This window comes from Mastacembelus armatus, chromosome 19, assembly GCF_900324485.2.
Source record: "Mastacembelus armatus chromosome 19, fMasArm1.2, whole genome shotgun sequence".
In the NCBI taxonomy this organism is placed as follows: Eukaryota; Metazoa; Chordata; class Actinopteri; order Synbranchiformes; family Mastacembelidae; genus Mastacembelus; species Mastacembelus armatus.
The window spans coordinates 3,330,101-3,350,467 of NC_046651.1; the positions used below are offsets into that span (position 1 = coordinate 3,330,101).

General features: G+C 40.1%; 1 protein-coding gene across 4 annotated transcripts in view; it reads left to right on the top strand.

Moving 5' to 3' along the window:
* jmjd1cb (jumonji domain containing 1Cb) overlaps positions 1 to 20,367 on the top strand; it is a 158,411-nt gene that overhangs the window by 112,741 nt on the left and 25,303 nt on the right. For all 4 annotated transcript variants that reach the window (XM_026314673.2, XM_026314672.2, XM_026314675.1 and 1 more), the window contains 7 exons: positions 5,593 to 5,698; positions 5,883 to 6,007; positions 7,257 to 7,400; positions 13,053 to 13,323; positions 15,607 to 16,158; positions 16,248 to 16,593; positions 19,258 to 20,227. In XM_026314673.2, the coding sequence (XP_026170458.1) occupies positions 5,593 to 5,698; positions 5,883 to 6,007; positions 7,257 to 7,400; positions 13,053 to 13,323; positions 15,607 to 16,158; positions 16,248 to 16,593; positions 19,258 to 20,227 (2,514 nt within the window). The remainder of the gene's footprint in view (positions 1 to 5,592; positions 5,699 to 5,882; positions 6,008 to 7,256; positions 7,401 to 13,052; positions 13,324 to 15,606; positions 16,159 to 16,247; positions 16,594 to 19,257; positions 20,228 to 20,367) is intronic.

Genomic DNA, 20,367 nt, shown 5'->3' on the forward strand with positions numbered 1-20,367 from the left:
CAGACCTAAGAAAACACTGACAACAATAATTACAGCTGTGATCAGTAACGTATTGTAATTAGTAGATCATAAAGTGTCTGTAGCATTATCTCAAAGCACACAAAAAATCTCATTTTATTGTTGATGGGCTGTCTTTATCCTATATGCATCCTGTCCTCCAGCTTTTGTTGGTGAGCGAGTTCTGTCCTGGTTGGCAACGGTATTTATCATAGGTCCATTCAAAACCACTAGAGATTAGATTCACACCATGGTTGTTTATTGTCAGAAATTGAATCTGACACCAGAGGTTCATTGAAAATAAATAGCACACACTTCTATCATCTTTTCAGCAGTTTCCATAGTTTTAAATGAAATTAATAATGTAGATTGGTTTGTTTTTTGCTTTCCTATTTCTTAATAGTCAAAACAAATTTTCCTGACATTTTTTCATTAGTCTTTTTTTCATTAACACATTTTCAATTAACTTCCCTGTACATTAAATATATCACAATGTATATCTGTGCCATAAAATGCAGTATACGTCATACTGTGATAGAAGATTTTATCCATATTCTCCACCTGTGTTAGTTGGTGGCCAGGTGCTTGAATTACATTTGGGATTTACAATAGATTGAATCTCTGTTTAGCCCTCAGGGGTTGACAAACGTGCCGGTGTGTTTTGTGGCATCTTCTCCTGATAACGCTGAAACAAACTTAAATTACTCCTTCAGTTTTGATCGTACAGATAGGAGTAATATATCATTCGAATCTGTAAAGAGTCTAGTTTTATTTGCATACACTCATAATAACAAAACGCTGTGCTTTTGTAAAATAAAGACAGCAGACAGGGTGCGCTCTCTGTCTTCTCTGTCTCTGTCATCTCTCTTCACAGACACGTAAATAAAACAACCTGAATCTCAGTGAATACTTGCCTCATAAAAATAAGAAATATATGGCTAGAAAGCTTGAAATGTTCTCTTTTAAATGAAATAATTCAAGTCGAAAACAAATCATCACTTTTTATATAATCTGTATGAAAGTGAGGAACGGTACGGTTTTTCCTGTCACACCTCATTATAGCTAATGTGATCCTGCCTAGCACTGAACGCACTGTTCATATGGAAATAATCTGAGGTGAGCCAGGTAATTATATGCACACTCCCGAGAAATGGCAGAAAATGTCAAGCCTCATAATAGAATTTACTCACTTTTTCTGCGCATTTGGATGATGGCACACTACGCATGTGAAGAAGTGCTTCGTATGTTCCACACAGAGATGAATAGTTTACTTTGTCCTCAGAGGAAAAAAGCGACTCAGATGATGAACATTTGCATCTGCATTGCAGTAATTCCCTCTCAGCCACATTCCTGACTGAAAGGCTCATTATGCGGCTCTTTGTCCTCTCCGGTAAATCGCATGATTATTCATGATCAGGCACACCTTCCTGCATATGTCTTTTCTAAACAAAAAGTGTCTCAGAAAGTTTAAATCGGTGTATTGTTTTCTGTGAATGAGCAAACAAGATGACTTTCACATTTTGAAGCGAACACTCTAGGCTACAAGATCCAGTTCTCCAAAGTTTTGTGAACCGATATTCCATATGTGTTTTATGGTCTTATTTCAGTGACTTAAAAATTTTAGTTTTTCACTAACATGCATAAATACTGTTTTCTTAAAAACACAATCATGTATAAACTTGCTGCTCACATATTATTGTATCCCAGTTTGTGCTGATTACAGTGTTATCAGACTTTCGCCATTAATATGTTTTAAAGCAACTGAAAAAAGCATATGTCAAAACCTGTCTGGGACCCAAAAACACCCTTAGACCCCAGAGGGTTAATATACTTAATTCTCTCCTCTTATTTCTTTCTAGTCTGATGAAAATAGACCAGTTGGTGGGCATGATGATCATGTTGCCTTGGTAACCCTGTCCCTGTGTGTATCATGTCTAAACAGGCCTGTAGTGATCCAGACTAGACTGCAGTGGTGGTAAATGAAATAGACTCAGGCACATACGTGTTTGGTATTTTCTGCCAATGTAAAACTAAACTTCAAACAGGAAAGTGAGAGTTTTATGAGGCTGGATAAAAGTTCTATTTATATCACAGTAGATTAACTCCACTTTCCAGTGGTGGCAGTATTCCTTCAAATTTAAAATTTCATGCAACTCTTTTCTAAAATATTGTATCTCTTTTAGGATATGACTGATAGAACATTAGAACTGTGAGGTGGATATGTGATAAAAAAAGCTACTTACAGGCTTTAAAAACTGGCAGTGATACTAACTACATCACCAATGTATTAGAGGTGTAATACAATTATTTTTGTCATGTACAGACTTGGTTATGTTATAGGTCATTTTTATGTGACTGATGTGAATCCAGGGTTAGAAATTGCATTTTGGCAACCTAAATCACATCATGAACATAAAGATACTGTTTACATCCATTATTTTATTACTCTAAGGCAATGTTGTTGTGCATTGCTGGGATTGACTGAGGGTTTATAAGAAAACGTTAAACCTAAAAATTGTAAGAATGTATGAGAGATGTTTTTTACTGACCTCCGCAGCACTGCATTCCAGTGTGCTGTTTTCACTGTGCATGTTGGTTTTATTTAGAGCTGGGCAAGGCTGGGAAACTAGAACACTGCAGCAGGACTAGAGGGAGAGTGAGGTTTTGGTGGGGGATGGAGGGTAGTTGAAAGGTCAAAGGAAAGCTGTGGTCTCATCTTGTCTGTTCTGCTTCCTGTGGAGCCTCAGTCTCTGTCTCTCTCTCTGACTCATGCAGCTCTGCATTGTGAGGGGAAATTCAGGTTGCACTGATCCCTTGACCTAGTGTGTTGTATATGTTCTGTATGACTGTGTTTCTTTGTCATTTTTGTTCTTTAGTTGTCAGTCTCATCACTGACTTTCTCTGGGTGACAGGAATTGCCTTTCAGAATGTTCATCTATTTTTTCTTTTCTATTACGATCTACAGTATCAGCCCAGCATTTAGAATGCAGACAGACCTCTGACCTTGTCCACTGTGGGAGGGAAGCAACTAACTGAGGATGTGAAAATGAAGCTAACTGATGCCAGCAAAGCAGGGAAGGCTATAAAGCAGGGGTGTCAAACTCATTTTTACTGAGGGCCACATCAGCATAATGGCTGTCCTCAAAGGGCCAGATGTAACTTATAAATGTAACTAAATGTAACTGAATGTAATGTAAAATAAATGTAACTACTCCTTAATGTTAAATAACTGAATTTATTACTTATTCAAGTTACAAGCATAACAGTTGCACAGAAAAAATATGTTTGCTCGTTCCTCTGTTAACATAACATAAATCCTTTTAATTTGTCAGGTTGTGAAAACCAGATAACTCCATCAATTAAGGATCAAACTATCCATGTGAATAAAGAAAAGTAAAATCAAACACAAGTTATGACATTAACTTTGTTCAAACGTTCAACAGCTCCTCAGTGACAGAGAGATACGACTTCACGCCTCTAATAAAAATTGTTAACTGCGCTGTATCCGTGTTATCTGTGCTTTCATCAACAGCTAATGAAAAAGCTGTGTTGCAAGGTTTTCTGCTAGTTCCGCAACTCGGTCCGCGATGGTGTTTCTTGATAAACTGACATTTTTAAAAGTCTGTATCTGGTCGGGACACACCTGCTCACAGACCTTCAGCATGCACTTCTTCAAAAACGGTCCCTCTGAAAAAGACTTGGAAGCGTGGGCGATTTCTTCAGCCACAATAAAGCTAGCTTTCACTGCCGCAGTGCTTTTGGCTGTGGATTTCGTGAACACACTCTGCTGCGACCGCAGGTTGCCTTTTAATTCTTGGGCAAGTTGTTGCTTTTCTTGAAGGCTAGCTTTGGCGTACTTAGCTCCATGTTTGGTGTCAAAATGCCGGCGTAGATTATACTCTTTGACAACCGATACCGCCTCGTAACACAAAAGACATACCGGTCTTTCTCCTTGAAGCACAAAGAAGTATTCGCCTTCCCATCTTTCTTGAAACAGTCTTCTATCTCCATCAACTTTTCTCTTTCTGGACATTTTGGGGTCATTATTTAACTCTCAATTCCACTTGTTAGCATTGACGTGGAAACACTGCTGTGTAGTCGCGGGGAGCCGTTACCTCGCGAGTATCACAGTCGACAGGCATTGTGGGAAATGTAGTTTTTGGTCAAAGCACGCTTTTGACCTATTTTTTTAAACACTCAGACCTTTTATGCTCTCGCGGGCCACATTAAATGACGTGGCGGGCCACATTTGGCCCGCGGGCCTGAGTTTGACACGTGCTATAAAGAGATACCAAAACACAAAAAGTTTGAAAGACCAAGAAAACTTTTAGATAAAAGTACACATTCGGTGGACAGAAAGCACTGCAAAAACCTCAAACCCCACTGTCTGTCCCAAATGAGATGCAGGAAGGTATAGGGGGTGGTGCATCACTCATTATGCAAAAGCAGGGTCTACAGGCCACCTTACCTGTGACGTTATCACAGAAGTCAACATTTCAATAAGATGGATTCTTTTTTCAAAGTTGAAAGTAAATTCTTTGGTCACAGTCACCAAAGGTGTGTTTTGATGAAAAGAACATCTTGCTAGCTGTTCAGTGTGGAGGTAGAACTAAATAGAATAGGCCTCTCAGTCTCCCGAGTTGAAAATTGTTGAAAGTCTATGGGTAAATACCAAACATGCTGTGTGTAAGACAACCTATCTCAGAGCTTGACGTGATCTGCAGGAAGTGTAGCTGAAAAATAGTTAGTCTAAACTTTTGTACATGCCACAGTAACTGTTTTTAGGTTAATGAAATTAGAATAATTTTGAATATCTGTTTACTGCAGGAGTTAGATTTAGATCAACAATGTGTCATTTGGCTGAGAGGCACACAAACTTGTATGTACAGCTATATGACCTTTGAAACATTTCTACAACACTGCCTCACTACTAACAATGGTGCTGGCTCATATGTTTTCAGTGTTTGGCTCAGTATTCCCTTCTGACTCACCTACACTTAAAGACTCTGAAATGAAATAATGTTTTTTTTAAGCTGGGTGTGCACAAAGAGTGTGTGTGTGTGAGAGTGTATAATTGCTGTAGGTTTATTTCTGTTCTCTATTTCATGTATTCAATGTACACTTTAGTCTGAGCATTCACCAGATGATGGTGAAGGATTTATTGTCACAACAGAGATCGCAGTCGGGTTTTACAGGTCAAAATTGCAATTATTTCTCACTATCACTTCTAGTCAAGCATCACACTCAGGTTCTTACTAGTCTTCTTTTTCAGACTCAGAGTCTATATTTTTTGTGATCTTAAAATAGGCTACTTCACAATAAATTTGAACATTGTATATCTTACTGTTTAAACATTTTCCCTGTCCTGTAAATTTAATATAATTTGCCTTGGTGTGATGGTCCAAAGGCCAGAAGGCCATTTTAAGCGTTTGTTTTGCAGCATAAATCTGAATAGGGAAAGAGGCAAAATCCACTTACCACTGTGTCTGGTAGAGATGGAATTTGTCTGTCCTCAATGTGAAGTAACTTAATATAAACAAGTTCATGTTGCAGTGTTTGACTCTGATCCTTTGATATCCTTTGTGTGTTCTCCAGGATGAGGTGGACAGTCAGAACCCAGTGTTAAGAGACAACCCTCAGCTCTATGAGGAAGTGAAGAGCTGGCTTAAAGACCAGAAGGTGCAGGAAATTTTCATGCAAGGTAAGCTTATTATGACGCCCTTTTAGGTAGAACTCTGTGTACACTGTGGCATTATTAAAATGTATAGTCATCACTGTTCATTTATAAATCAGCTTTTATTTGTCTTTTTATCACACTGTCTGTCCCTTTTTATCTGAACCTGCAGTGGAAGCATAATATTGCAACTGTTTTCTGTTGCTTCCAGGTCCCTATTCATTGAATGGTTACCGTGTACGTGTGTACAGGCAAGACTCAGCCACCCAGTGGTTCACTGGCATCATTACACACCACGACCTCTTCAGTCGAAACATGGTCGTTATGAATGACCAGGTACACTTACACAATTTTCACTGTTTAAAAAAGTATGTAGTTATATATAGTTATACATAAAATGAACACCTGTAGGAATGTTCAGATGATTGACTGCTGACATTAATCCTCTAATCATTATTCCAACAGCAATAAACAAGATTTGAACATAAAGTAAATGTACATCCTTATCCACAGCCCTTAGATGTTATGCTTAAATGAGCTTAAATTTTTGAAAAAAGCTGTTTTCTTGTCTGCATGTTTTTAATGATTATTCTTACATTTTTACTGGGCTGATACCTGACTTTAGTTCTTTTTTTTTTGCTTTTTCTCATCTAAGAAGCAGTACCATTAGCTAGGATTTAGCATTACTGGCACACACATAGTTTTACTAAAAGGTAAAATTCTGCTTAGGTCAACACCTAAATCAGCCTCTAAGAAACAGGTGTATTTTGGGCAGTGGGGATAGTGTTTTACTAGTCAGGCACTGCGCTGCATGACTCAGTAGATAAAGGTGACTGAAAAAGACTTTGCTTTAAAACAGCAGTTAGTTTATTTGTGACCGTGGCATTTTCCTCTGCCACAGTGGAATCTCCTGCCCTGCTGACACAGACAAAGATCAGTAGCTCCATGCTCTTTATTAATAACTTGGTTACTGATCATATATCTTGCTGGGTGCTTCTTCTTCGGCGGCCGTCTTCCGCAGCCACTTTACCCATCTTCCTCCAGCTCTTTGCTTGGTGTGCAGTCAACACCACCTGCCCGTGCAGTCCTCTCCAGTTCCTTGGCACTGGTCCCTTGGAGACAGTATCCACAAGTGATGTATTCTCTGCCACCTGCCCAGACGACAGTCGAATCTTCATTGGACTGTTTTCACTGCCAACCGACTCGTCCTCTCTTTTAAGTTGTCAGTGCCTATTGTCCCCCTGGTTGCCGAGCGTGGCCTTTTTAGCTCGCTTGATGTCTGCTGCCAACTCGCTGTGTGTCATCTCAGCTGACTCCCCACGATGATCTCTTACTGAAATCTCCTACCGTCAAATAGCCAGATCATCATGGTGTAATCAGTCTCAGCTGCACCAATTAAGTCGCCATGGCGTCTCCACGGTCACTGCAACATATTTTGTTTTGAAGATTACTTTTCATCTGTTTTTTGTTGTAGGAAAGAGGTCTTAGTTAAATATATTGTCAAAAGGTTTTGCTGGCAAATTTGCACTGGTCAAACATTGTTCTTACATGGACAGTGTTAAGTGAATCTGTATACTGTGTTCAGGTGCTAGAACCTCAGAATGTGGATCCATCCATGGTCCAGATGACCTTTCTGGATGATGTAGTCCACTCCCTTCTGAAAGGAGAAAACATTGGCATCACCTCCAGACGAAGGTCACGATCCAGCCAAAACAACAACACTGCCCATGTGAGTACAAATGCACAAAGTCACATGAGAACTGTTTCCTAAAATCAGTGATCAGTGTTGCTGAAGAGGTGAACAGTTTAAAATATATTGATTTATGTAACTGTTAGCAAAATCTACATTTACAAACCAAAGTGAGAAAAACTACGACAATATAGGTCGACAATATAGAACCATGGAATGGTCCCAGTGAGCACATAATACTGTCTAGAGTATTTTTACTCCTCTGGCTTGTCCTGCGACTTTTACAGCAAAGCGACTCAAATGTGCATGTATTTACAGTCATTTTGTCCACTATTCACTAGCGTTAGATGGCACTCTTGGCACTATTGACTCAATTGAAGATAATACTGTACCACTGAAAAAGTAAAAAATTTATGTTCATGCTATAAAACTACAACTCCTAGTATAACACAAGTGAAAATCCCACCCAAAAAAAGAGCTATACTGCAGACTTCAAAGTGCAGGTAATAAAGTCTGCAGCTGAAACAAAGTTTGGAGTGAATGTTGGCATTCAGACAACCTGAGAGAGGAGGAGGAGATGCTGTTTCATCTCCCCCCACCCTGATGTCGGCGCAGTTATTTAAAGTAACTTGACACAGATGAATGAACATCGTAATGTACTTTCATAAAGGCTGTCCAAATATTTCATTTTCAACAGTTCTAAACCAATTGTCTGTCATTTCTTTCACTCCATTTCTTAATGGCAATAACTTTGAAGTAAAAGAAGTTCCTATGTGTTGATTTAGATTTACATTAGAAATCGCACACAAACCACAGACATACACTGTTATTCTGGCTACCAATAGGATAATTTCTTTTGGCAGCACTCCACAAGGTGGCAAAAGCAAAACATATTTTAAAGATTGGTGTTGTTTTCTGTTTGTGGAAGGACCTCATTGGTGAATCATTTTCATTGAACACAGTCAGCCAGCCATTCTGGTCCCTCAGTAATTAAGAATTTCTCCTAGTCCCATTTTTTCTCTATATTCATTTTGTTTATTTTATTTTATTTTTTTTTATTTTGGTGCTGACACATTTAAGATGGTTGGGGGGGGGGGCCCGGCGGGACCATTGGCAACACTCAGGTACCCCAGTGAAAACAATCATAAAACATAAAGTCTGGGTGCAAAGACAGTTGGTAATTGTTTCTGACAGTGTATTGATGGACACCAGTAACTGCCTGCCACAATCTGTAGATGAAATTTTTAAAGTTAAATATTCATTTTAGGGAGCAGAAACAAGGTAAAAAAAAAATCCTGCCTACTGTAGTTGCTGCATCCTCTGCTAAACCCTGTTCAGTGCAGCTTTCACAGTGACAAAATGCTACATCACAGTTAGGTATGGTCACAGATATGCAGGCCCCACCAAACCACTTCTGCAGTAGATGGGTGTGGACAGAAGTGAATCAACCTATGGTGGTACAGTCACACTTCTGTGTAACGTGGATTTGCTCCTTAACTCCAAACCCTGGAATCAAGTCCAATATGCTATTCAGAGATACAGAGATTGTTTTTTTGTTGGAGTTTGAGTTAATACACCATAGCCCATTCACCTGCTTCAATCGCCCAGAGCAGGATTAGTTTAGGGTGAAATGTTTGGATTGGTGTGGGCAGTTCGGCAAACTTGTTGTACTATATTTAATTTCCCTGTATTTTCCCCCTATCCATTCTTTATTCCAATTTCCATCTGGACATTAGCTAAAGTCAAAGATATAGGTGCTTTAAACAGCACTTTCTAGCATGTTTCCAGATAGCTAGTATCCAGACAGAGTCAGGATCATGGAGCAGTAATTAAGCAAAGTGGCACAATGACATTCTCTTACCAAGGGTCAAACCCTTCATTACTGTATTTATACATTATTCTATTCAAACAAGGTTAACAGCAACATAGGGAGAGTAAAACACCTAACACTGACTGCTGTGTGTGACTTTGTATAGATATATACTGGACCTTTCTGGGCTATAGGAGTGGAAGAATGTATTGTCAGGCTACTGTAACTATTTTTAAACCGTATTTTTAACGTCCCGTTGTACAAATCAATTTGTATTCACGGACGTTTCGTTTTTTTTCCGCTGAGGTTCAAGCTGAGTCTGAACTTTCCTCTTCAACTCACTCCTCATCACTTAAGTCTGAAACCTCTCCTCCATCAGACTCCCCCTTGCTCACATCTTGCAAAACTGTCAAATCCTCATCCACAATGTACATTTTGTTATTCTTTTTCTCTATCCGTATTTGTTTTGTTTTTCTAGCATACAAATCTGGTGTGTATGGCGAGTCATCTCCTTCTTCTCTGTCCAGATCAGGAAATACAGTGTAATATTAGAAGGAAGGAGTTGAATACTTAGAAGTCTTTTTTCCAAGTTCAGTCTGAATCTTTGGAACTGACAAGAAAAAATAATCACTGGACCGTGACCGTAGCCTCCTACACAATTCATCTGGATTAAAGTTTGGAGATATGGTGGATGGAGACCTAGTATAGATTTATAAATTAAGAGATGTTTTTAGCCTGCAGGTGGACAAGGAAGGCCATCCAACATTTATATACAAAACACAATGGTGAGTTAGACCTTTAAGGTTTGTTACAAACCTTTGTGCTCCATGAAAAACTGTATCCAAGGCATGGAAACATTGAGAAGGTGCATGCATATATATAACTTTCTGGTCATAAAGACAAGATTTAATTATAAAGAGAAACCCTAGCTTCAGTCTTTCATCAGCTGCTGTACATGAGGCATAAAAGAAGCACTGATGCTCAGATGTAGATATACTTTGATATCTAGCATGATGTTATATTCTCTTACATTGCACTGAAATTTAATGTAAATTGTATTTTTTGTCCATTTTCATTTAAAGACAGTACAACAGGGAGACTGCTTGAAATGCATCCCAAGATACACCCAATAAGCAGTTTGTTAGGTACACCATTCATCCATCCATCCATCCCAAAAAAAGTGTCTGTCTGCCTGTCTGCCTGTCTGTCTGTCTGCCTTCTTTCCTTCTTTCCTTCCTTCTTTCCTTCCGTAGCTGGGTCGTGGGGGCTGCAATGTAAGCAATGACACCCAGACCTTCCTCTCCCCAGACACCTCCACCAGCTCTTCGGGAGGAATACCAAGGCGTTCCCAGGCCAACCAAGAGATATAATTTCTCCAGCGTGTACTGGGTCTGCCCCGACGTCTCCTCCCAGTAGGACAAACCCGAAACACCTCCCCAGGGAGGCACCCAGGAGGCATCAAACTAGATGCATATATGACCTCAACTGGGTCCTCTTGATGTGGAGGAACAGCCTCCCAGATGGCTGAGCTCCTTGCCCTATCTCTAAGGGAGTACTCAACCACACTGCGGGGGAAACTCAGCCACTTGTATCCAGGATCTCTTTCTTTCGGTCATGACCCAAAGCTCATGATCATAGGAGAAGGTAGGAACGTAGATCAACCAGTCAATTGAGAGCTTTGCCTTAAGGCTCAGCTCCATCTTCAGCATGACAGACTGGTACGACAACCGCATCGCTGCACACACTGCACTGATCCATGGGTCAGTTGGCTGCTGCATTTTACCTTCACTTGTGATACCTGAGCTACTTAAACTTGAGGCAGTGACTCTCCACCAATCCAGAGGGTACAATCCACCCTTTTCAGGCTGAGTGCCTGTTGAACCATGGCCTCACATTTGGAGGTGCGGATCTTCATCCCAGCCACGTCACACTTGGATGCAACCTGCCCCAGTGGAGGTCCTGGTTAGATGAAGCCAACAGAACCTGATTCTGTGGTCATCAAATCGGACTCCTTCCACACCCAGGCTGCACCTAAAAAATACATACATAAAAATAATTAACAGAATCGAAAATTGCAAGTTTGAGTCTCAGGTCCGGCAGGAATTGTTGGTGGCACAGAGTGAATAGCCAGCGCACTGCTCCCCGGGCGCCGAAGCTCTGGCTGCCCACTGCTCCAGGTGTGTGTTCACGGTGTGTTTTCACTGCTGTGTGTGCGCACTTTGGAATTGGGTTAAATGCAGCGCACAAATTCCGAGTATGGGTCACCATACTTGGCCATATAAGTCATTTTCACTGTTTCACTGATAAAGGGCAGCCCTGGCGAAGACCAACATGCACCATGAATAAGCTTGAATTAGCGCCGGCAATGCGAAACAGGCTCTCGCTGCAGTCATACAGTCAATTCCATATTTCCAGAGCACTCCCTTTGGGGTATCCTTCCGCGCCAGTAAGGTGACGTTTCATGTTCCAGTAGACATGTCCGGGGGTTTGGGATGCCAAGGCACCTGCCTTCGACTGCCACCCAAACCACAAAGCACTGGCCCCGCATGACACCTCCTGCGAGTGGTAATCCACGGGAGGAGGAACACGCATACCTCCTATGGGCTGAGCCTGACCGGGCCTGACCCTCTCCCAGGCCTGGCTCCAGGGTGGTGTCCTGGTGTCCCTCTGGTCAGGGTCTCTATCCTGTCTGTTTTTATTGTCATCATAGACCCATCACCTAGGACCAATTTGCCTTGGGAGACACTAACAGAGGCATATAGCTCCTAGGATCATGTGGGCATTCAAACCCCTCCACCACGTTAAGGTGGTGGTGCTTGGAGAGGTACACATAGTTAAAGGTCCAAATCTTCCTCATAAATAAATCCTCATTTACAAATGTGATAATATTCACAAACTGTCTAAACTAATCTACTATCATTAAAGTAAAAAAAAATAATAGAAACACCTTTCAGCAGTTGATGTCACAGTAGAACATGTGCCAATGTTGGGTAAGATACAGTAATGTATAAGTTGGTGAAATAACTAATTATTTGAATAAAACATAAAAATTATTTAAATAAATATACATGGTTTTATAATATGACCACGAAATTGCAAAATAATTCAACACATCTTTAAAATTCAGCCCATTATCATAAATTTATTTTCATTATGTTGTAAAAATGTACTTATTATGAATTATTTCATTATGCTTGCTTTCACAATAACAGAGTTTGTTGCAAAACTCTTTTTTTTTTAATTGCAGCAGTTTTTATTTCAAAATGACATTTTTTCCATTGTTGACTTTTATTTTCCGATGCCATTTTGCCCAGTATCCTAATGCCATTTTTCAGCAGAATGAATTTGTCGATCAAGGCTGGGAGGGCGGGACCAGTTATGTGATTGGTTGCTCATCATTGATAGCACATTGATAATGTCGATTTAGGTCTGGCCGTGTAAGGTGGAATGACTACCCCATTACAATATTGCGCATTACTTCCACACTTTAATATAGCGCTTGGTACTAGATGGCGACATCGCAGCAGAAACTACATACAAGTCTGCAGGAGCCCAAAATATAGCCTCCAGGATGACCGTAAAGTTGAATCAACACAAGTTTCCTCAGTAACCAAATATTAAAACCTTCACAAATGGTAAATTTTTTTATGCAGGACTGAATTTGCTATAGCCTTAATAAAGTAGCATCTAGGTGATTTAGTCCAATGTAACATTTACAAAGAAATGATTGTGCTGTCATAATAGATAGTGTTAGATACTAGATGTTTATCTAATAAACTGATAACAGATGGTATACATTCATAGTAATATTGGGGATTTTGGTCTGTACATTTGTCTGACTGTAATGATGCATGATTTATTTTTATTTTTTTTAATGGCAGAGTCATTATACACGAGCCCAAGCCAATAGCCCTCGCCCCATCTTGGCTTCATCAGGCTCCAACCCAAAAGGTTCTCAAGGGACACTGGCCTCCCAGCAGCAGAACCAGTCACAGCAAAGCCAGCAACCAACTAGCCAATTGCACCACTCTCCCAGCAGCAGTGGACGGGAGCAGAGAGATCAGCGCAATTCTCGTTCTTCCAGGAGAAAAGGATCAGACAGCAGTGTTCCAGAGGATGACAAGGACAGGAGAGAGGAGAACACAGGGAGAGGTGAGGAAAGTCACCATCAAACACTGCTGGATAGCAATCAAAAACATTTATATACACTTCTAAGGTTATGTTGTGGCAGTCAGTCATTTCTGTAACTCTTTTCTGTTACAGAACAACAGATGCTGTTGATACTTTGACATGTTAAAATTAATAATGGTAGAAGCAACAAACAAGACAACATGAATAGTACTAGTAGTATGGTCGTCTTGTTATAACATGATCATCCTGATTATTTCATTGAGTACTAACTTGGTTGGCCTTGCTGAATTATAAACACACACAATTATAGTTTTACAGAGGGGTGCTTCATATTTTGGGAGGTATGGCATTTTTGTACGTATTCGACAATCAGTCGTTGAGTAGCAAAGAGGAAATGGTTACATAGACAGGCTTTTGGGGGGGACTAACTCTTTGAGTTAGTCTTAGTTCAGTCTTCATTTTGCCCTTTGGGAAGTAACTTGTGGTATTAACATGAAGAGGTTTCAGATAAAGCCAATAGTAAAAATACCTGTCTGAATGTTTTTTGATAATAAAAACACTGAGCTGACACAAAACATTTGTTTGTTACCATTGGACTTCGTTGAAAAAGGTATTTTATCAGCCTTGAACTGGATTTGAAATGCAACTGGTTTTCAAAGCACTTGACATTCTTGAACATTGTGCTACATAAGTCTGCATATTAATACAGAAAAGTCTTGAGACATTAAGCAGCATAATTTTAGTATAAATAACGTTTTTCACTCATCCCATTGGTTATAATGGTCAGTGCATCACAGGAGGACATTTTTAAAAAGTACACAGAGCAAACAGTAGTAAAGATGTGGTCTTGTCTATTTTTATCATTTTATTTTGTAGTATTGCATGATTTCAGAGCTGCTAGTTGTCCATTATCATATGAATAAATGAAAATAATAAACAAGGAACTAATATAATTAAGGTGAGTGATATCATGAAGAATGCTTTTTCACTGAGCTTAATCTTGAGAGATTAATTGGAGATGCAAAGACTTAAATTTGACCCTCTAACACACCCTTTTATTCACTAATTCCACAAGACAATACCATGGCTCTATTGCCAAAAATATTAATCTTGAGATGTTTTTTTACTGTTAGCCAGTATAAATGACACTATTACAGAGAAAAATAAAAGCTACAAGCAATGGAATTCAGTTTAACCCTCAGGGGTTGATGAACGTGCCAGCACATTTTGTGGCATCTTGTCCAGATAACGCAGAAACAAATTTAAATTACTCAGTTACTCAGTCAGTTTTGATTGTAAAGAGTTTGTATACACTCATAATAACAACAAAATGCTGTGCTTTTGTAAAATAAAGAAAGCAGACAGGGTGCACTCTCTGTCTTCTCTGTCTGTCATCTCTCTTCACAGACACATAAATAAAATAACCTGAATGTTAGCGAATACTTGCCTCATAGACATGAGACATATATGTATAAAAAGCTTGAAATGTCTTTGTTTAAATGAATCAAAGTCGAAAACAATCTTTTTATGTAATCCGTATGAAAATAAGGAGTGGTACAGTTTCTCCTGTCTCACCTCATAGCTAATGTGATCCCTCCTCACACTGAGCACACTGTTCATATGGAAATCAGGTAATTATGTACATGCCCCTGAGAAATGGCATAAAACATCAAGCTTCATCATAGAATTTACTCATTTTTTCTGTGCGCTTGGATGATGGCATGCTGCATGGGTGAAGAAGCATTTTGGATGGTTCTGGACAGTGATGAAGCGTTTACTTTCTCATCAGAGGAATAATGCGACCCATACGACGAACGTTTACATTTGCATTGCAGTAATTCCCTCTCCACATTCCTCCAAATTCCTATTTTCTGTGAATGAGTGAACAAGATAATTTTCACATCATTTGGAAGCAAACACTCTAGGCTACAAGATCCAGTTCTCCAAAGTCTTGTGAACCAATGTTCTGTATGTGTTTTATTGTCTTATTTCAGTGACTTAAAAATGTTGTTTTTCACTAACTGTGCATAACGCTGTTTTCTCAAAAACACAATCATGTGTAAACATGCTGCTCACATATTATTGTAGCCCAGTTTGTACTGATTACAATGTTATCAGACTTGAGCCATTGATATATTTTGAAGCAACTGAAAAAAACACAAATATCAGGGCATGTCAAAACCTGTCCAGGGCCCTAAAACTCCCTTAGAGGGTTAAGAATGAGATGGAGAAGCACATGATAGAAAGTAGTCAAACTTAAGTTTGACTTTCAAAAAATAACTTTTTTTCTTTTTATTTGTTCAGACTCAAAGTCCAAGGCAAAGCAGATGGTCAACAAACGTAGAAAGGGTGAGGAAGATGAGAGAAAGGCTGGTCTAAAGAGGCTGAAGACAGACGTGGCATCTGATCTGTCAGAGAGCAGTGACTCAGAAAATCCACACAGCAAGAGGACAGCCCACTCCTCATCCTCCTCTTCCTCCTCTTCATTTTCGTCATCCTCCTCGTCTTCCTCTTCCTCGTCCTCAGAGCCCAACTCTGAAAATGAACTTAAGACTCGTTGCAGTGATATAAAACCAAGTGCCGTTTCCAAAATGGAGGAAGACGAGAAGCAGTTAATACAGGGCAACAAAATTAACGATTCCTCCTCTCTCATTGGTCATCTTTCCCCCTGGGTGGAGCTTCATGCAGATGAGGAAAACAAGAAAAGTGTAGTTAAAGAAACGGGCAAAATAATCACAATGGAGGAGGAGGAATTGGTGGCAGTAACACAAATCCCCCAGTCCCCACAGCAGCAAACACCTCTGATTCCTGACGCTGTCCAAGGTGGTGTTGTGGAGAGCAAGAACAGTGTGAAAGGTACAGTCAGCTTACAGTCAGCTGCCATGTGTACAATACATAACAGTATATGCTGTATTCTTAGAGTTTCTTTTATTTTTTTTTTTTAGCCCTCTCTCAATCCCAAATTCCATCGTTTTCCCACCTCCATGGCAGCACGGTGATCGACATCACAGATGATGCCCAGGCTACGGTGCACCGCGAGAGTTCTGAGGCTGTATCAGCATTGCTTGCATCCCAGAAGGCTGAGTCTACAGCCCTCTCACCTTACCTCCTCCTCAATCCTTCTCCAGCCTCCTCACCTCCTGTCCCGCCTTCTCCCTCGTCATCAGAAGGATGCCGCAAAACAGATTTGGAGACCCCCATACAGCAGCAGCAAGGCATTATGGGAAGTGGAATGACAGTAGCCAGGACCTTAGGCAACAAGATAGAGTTTGCTCCCTCAGAGGTCATCAGGTGAGAACAGTCTTCAGTTTAATGCATAATCAGCAGGGCAGTTTAAGAAGTGTAGCTCTTAAATTTCTGACAGTCGGCTTTTTTTGAAGGTCACCAAAAAAGGTCTCCAGTGACAGTCCTGTCCAGTTGTCCCCTTTTAAACCAACTTGAGGACCCACAATCCTATTTGCATACCTATTTTTAAATGCCTGTAGAATTGCAACCAAAAAAGATAGAGCAATAATTATTTTTGCATATAAAAGCAGAGGAGTTACGCCTTCATATCATACATTCAATATGTCCCAGATCCTACCAAGCACCCCAACAGCTCTTAGAGCCACAACCCCAGTTCAACGTCTCAAAGTTTCCTACCGCAAATGAGTTTGCACAAATCTCGTAAAAATGTACACACAACAAAACCACTATAATGCAGACCGTGGCTTTGCTATAGAGCTGATCTGCCGGTTACAGCACTTTCCATATACGTCATCATGTTATGAGCATGAATGTAAAACTGTAAAGATATGCTGTGGTGGACTTGTTCTGTTGTAGGCCATAAAGTGTTAATAAATGTGCTCCTAAATGTTCCTGGATAATAGTTTAATATTAAATTAAATGCAGTTGAATTAATTCCCAAGAAGATTCATGGCTGTACTAGCTCAAAAGGGTGCTTCTACTCAATACTGAGCACAGGGTCTGAATACTTATGACCATGTGATATTTCAGTTTTTCTTTTTTAATAAATTTGCAAAAATTTCTCCAATTCTGGTTTGTTCTGTCAAGATGGGGTGCTGAGTGTACATTAATAAGAAATAAAATGAACTTTTTTGATTTTGGCAAATGGCTGCAATGACACAAAGAGTGAAAAATTTAAAGGGGTCTGAATACTTTCCGTACCCACTGTATATGCAGAGGGAAAGCAAAAAAAAAAAAAACAAAATCAGTAATTTCAGACACAGTAAAAGAGTTCCTTTTAAAGGTATAGAGATCAATTTTTCAATATATAGATTATAGATTTTGATTATTATACCTTACAGCTTATGAAAACCCCAAATTCAGTATCTCAGAAAATTAGAATGTTACATAAGAGCAATAAAAAAAGGCTTTTTATCACAGAAATGTTGGACTACAGAAAAGTATGAACGTGTGCAGCACTCAGTGCTTAGTTGGGGCTTCTTTTGCATGAATTACTGCAGCAGTGCAGCACGACCAGTCTGTGGTACCGCTGAGGTGTTATGGAAGCCCAGTTTGCTCTGATAGTGGCCTTCAGCTCTTCTGTGTTGTTGGGTCTGTTGTCTCGCATCTTCCTCTTTACAAATGAAATGCAAAATGTACTTTCATATGAAAAGAGGACTTTGGACCACTGAGCAACAGTCCAGTCCTTTTTGTTCTCATCCTAGGTAAGATGCCTCTGACATTGTCTCTGGTTCAAGAGTGGCTTGACACAAGGAATGTGACAGTTGTTGCCCATGTCCTGGATACGTCTGTGTGTGATGGCTCTTGAATCACTGACACCAGCTGCAGTCCACTCCTTGTGAATCTCCCCCAACTTGTTGAATGCGCTTCGTTTCACAATCCTCTCAAGGCTGCTGTTATCCCTTTATCTTGTACACCTTTTTCTACCACATTTTTTTCTTCCATTCAACTTTCCATTCATGTGCTTGGATACAGCACTCTGTGAACAGCCAGCTTCTTTAGCAATGTGTCTTCCCCTCCTTGTGCAGGGTGTCAATGAAAGTCTTCTGGGTAACTATCAAGTTTGCAGTCTTCCCCATGGTTGTGTGGCCTACTGAACCACACTGAGAGACCATTTAAAGGCTCAGGAAACCTTTGTCGGTGTTTTGAGTTAATTAGCTGATTAGAGTGTGACACCATGAGTCTCCAATATTGAACTTTTTCACAATATTCTAATTTTCTGAGATAATGAATTTTGGGTTTTCATTAGCTTAAAATCAAAAGAAACAAACACTTGAATTATATCAGACTGTGTGTAATGAATCTGTATAATAGCGTTATATGAGTTTCACTTTTTGAATTGAATTACTGAAATAAATCAACTTTTTGATGATATTCTAATTTATTGAGATGCACCTATATACACCATGTAAGCAATTTAATGTCTTCTCATTGGGTGGATTTTGTTCTCTAATAATTGTAAACAGTGAAACTGATGTAAAAATGTACCTGAAGATTCACTGTGAAACAGTCATGGTACGGAGTGTGGTTCTGTGGTAAAATCAGCTTTCAAATCCAACCACTGTAACATTAACTGTGACATAAATGTAGTAGTATAGTAATAGTCTTTGTCCCTTGAAATGTCACAGCTCAGAAATGTCAAGTAGCATAAAGTTGATATACTCAAAGTGAGTAGTTTTAGTAGGACACAATTGTAAGTACAGTACTTGAGTAAAAATACTTTTCTTCCACCACCGAATGTAGATTGTTGATTTTTCATGTGCATGCATTACAAGAAGGAAATTATTTATGAAAAAACTACTATTTATGTGGTCAAAGTGAGCACGTTGTTGTTATGTACACACAAGTTTGAGGAGTTATTTATATATATAGGGATTTGAATACAATTATCCTTATATTATCACAAATTTAAGATATAAATATAAGTCATGTATGTAATTTTGTCTTGGACATATGTAAGCTACCACTTTCTTCTGTGCCTTTTTTCAGGCCTGTTACATCAGTGGCTGATAATGTGGTGCTGGTAGAGAAGGAGAAAACTGTTCTTCCTCATCATCTCCTTCAACATCTTCAACAGCAGCAGCACACACAACAACACTACCCATCTGTCCACCCTTGCATTAAGAGCCCATTTTCATCTGAAGAGATGCGAAAACACTCACAGCAGCAACTGGCCACCCACAAGATGAACACAGTCCTGCCCTCTGACTTAGGCCAATCCAAAATGAGCACCAGCCCAAACCCCAACCCACCTCAGCTTGACTCTCTGAAACAGAAACCCAAGCACCCTAACAACTCTCAGAGCCATCTGTACCCCAATACAAACCCAACTGAACTTCTCAAAGTTAAATCCCACCCAGGCTTGCTGGACATCTCCAAACCTAAACCCAATACCTCTCCAGAGGTCTCTAAACATAAAATACCACGGTACTCTGATACATCCCCACCTCCTTCAGGCTCTTTATCCACTAAAGTAGAAACTTCAGAACCTTCACGGTCTGGTTTTAAGCCAGTGTTGGCACGGTCAGAGTCGGGTGGAGGTAGTATAAGCAGCAACAGCACCAAGAGCCCTTTGATCATTGATAAGAACGAGACCTTCACTGTTTACAGGGACCCGGCACTTGTCCGCTCTGATGCAGAGAACTCTGCTTCTGCCACTGTCTCATCCAACCATGTGGCAGCATATATCCATCCTCATCTACACACCCTACATTCCTCGTCGCCCCACTCCCCCTGCCTCACACCTTCAACCCACCCCCATGCCACCTCCCATCTCCTTGCTGCTGCTCACAACACTGCCCTACCTCATCCTCACCTTTTGCCCCCCGGAGTACTCCCAGCCATCCATCCTCCCACAACATCTCTTCTTGGGGGCCACCCTCGGCTTGACTCCCCCAGCGGGTTGGGTCACCTCACCCTGCCTCACCCAGGAACTGCTCACCAGCAGCAGTTCTTACAGGTCTGACTCCAAATACATAAACATTTTTGAAGCTGCAATCACAAGGATTGTTCAGAATGAGAATGTGAGAGTAGTGTTGCATCATCTTCCATTTTGTTTAATGGGGATATGACAGTTTGAAGTTAAACATTATTTGCAAC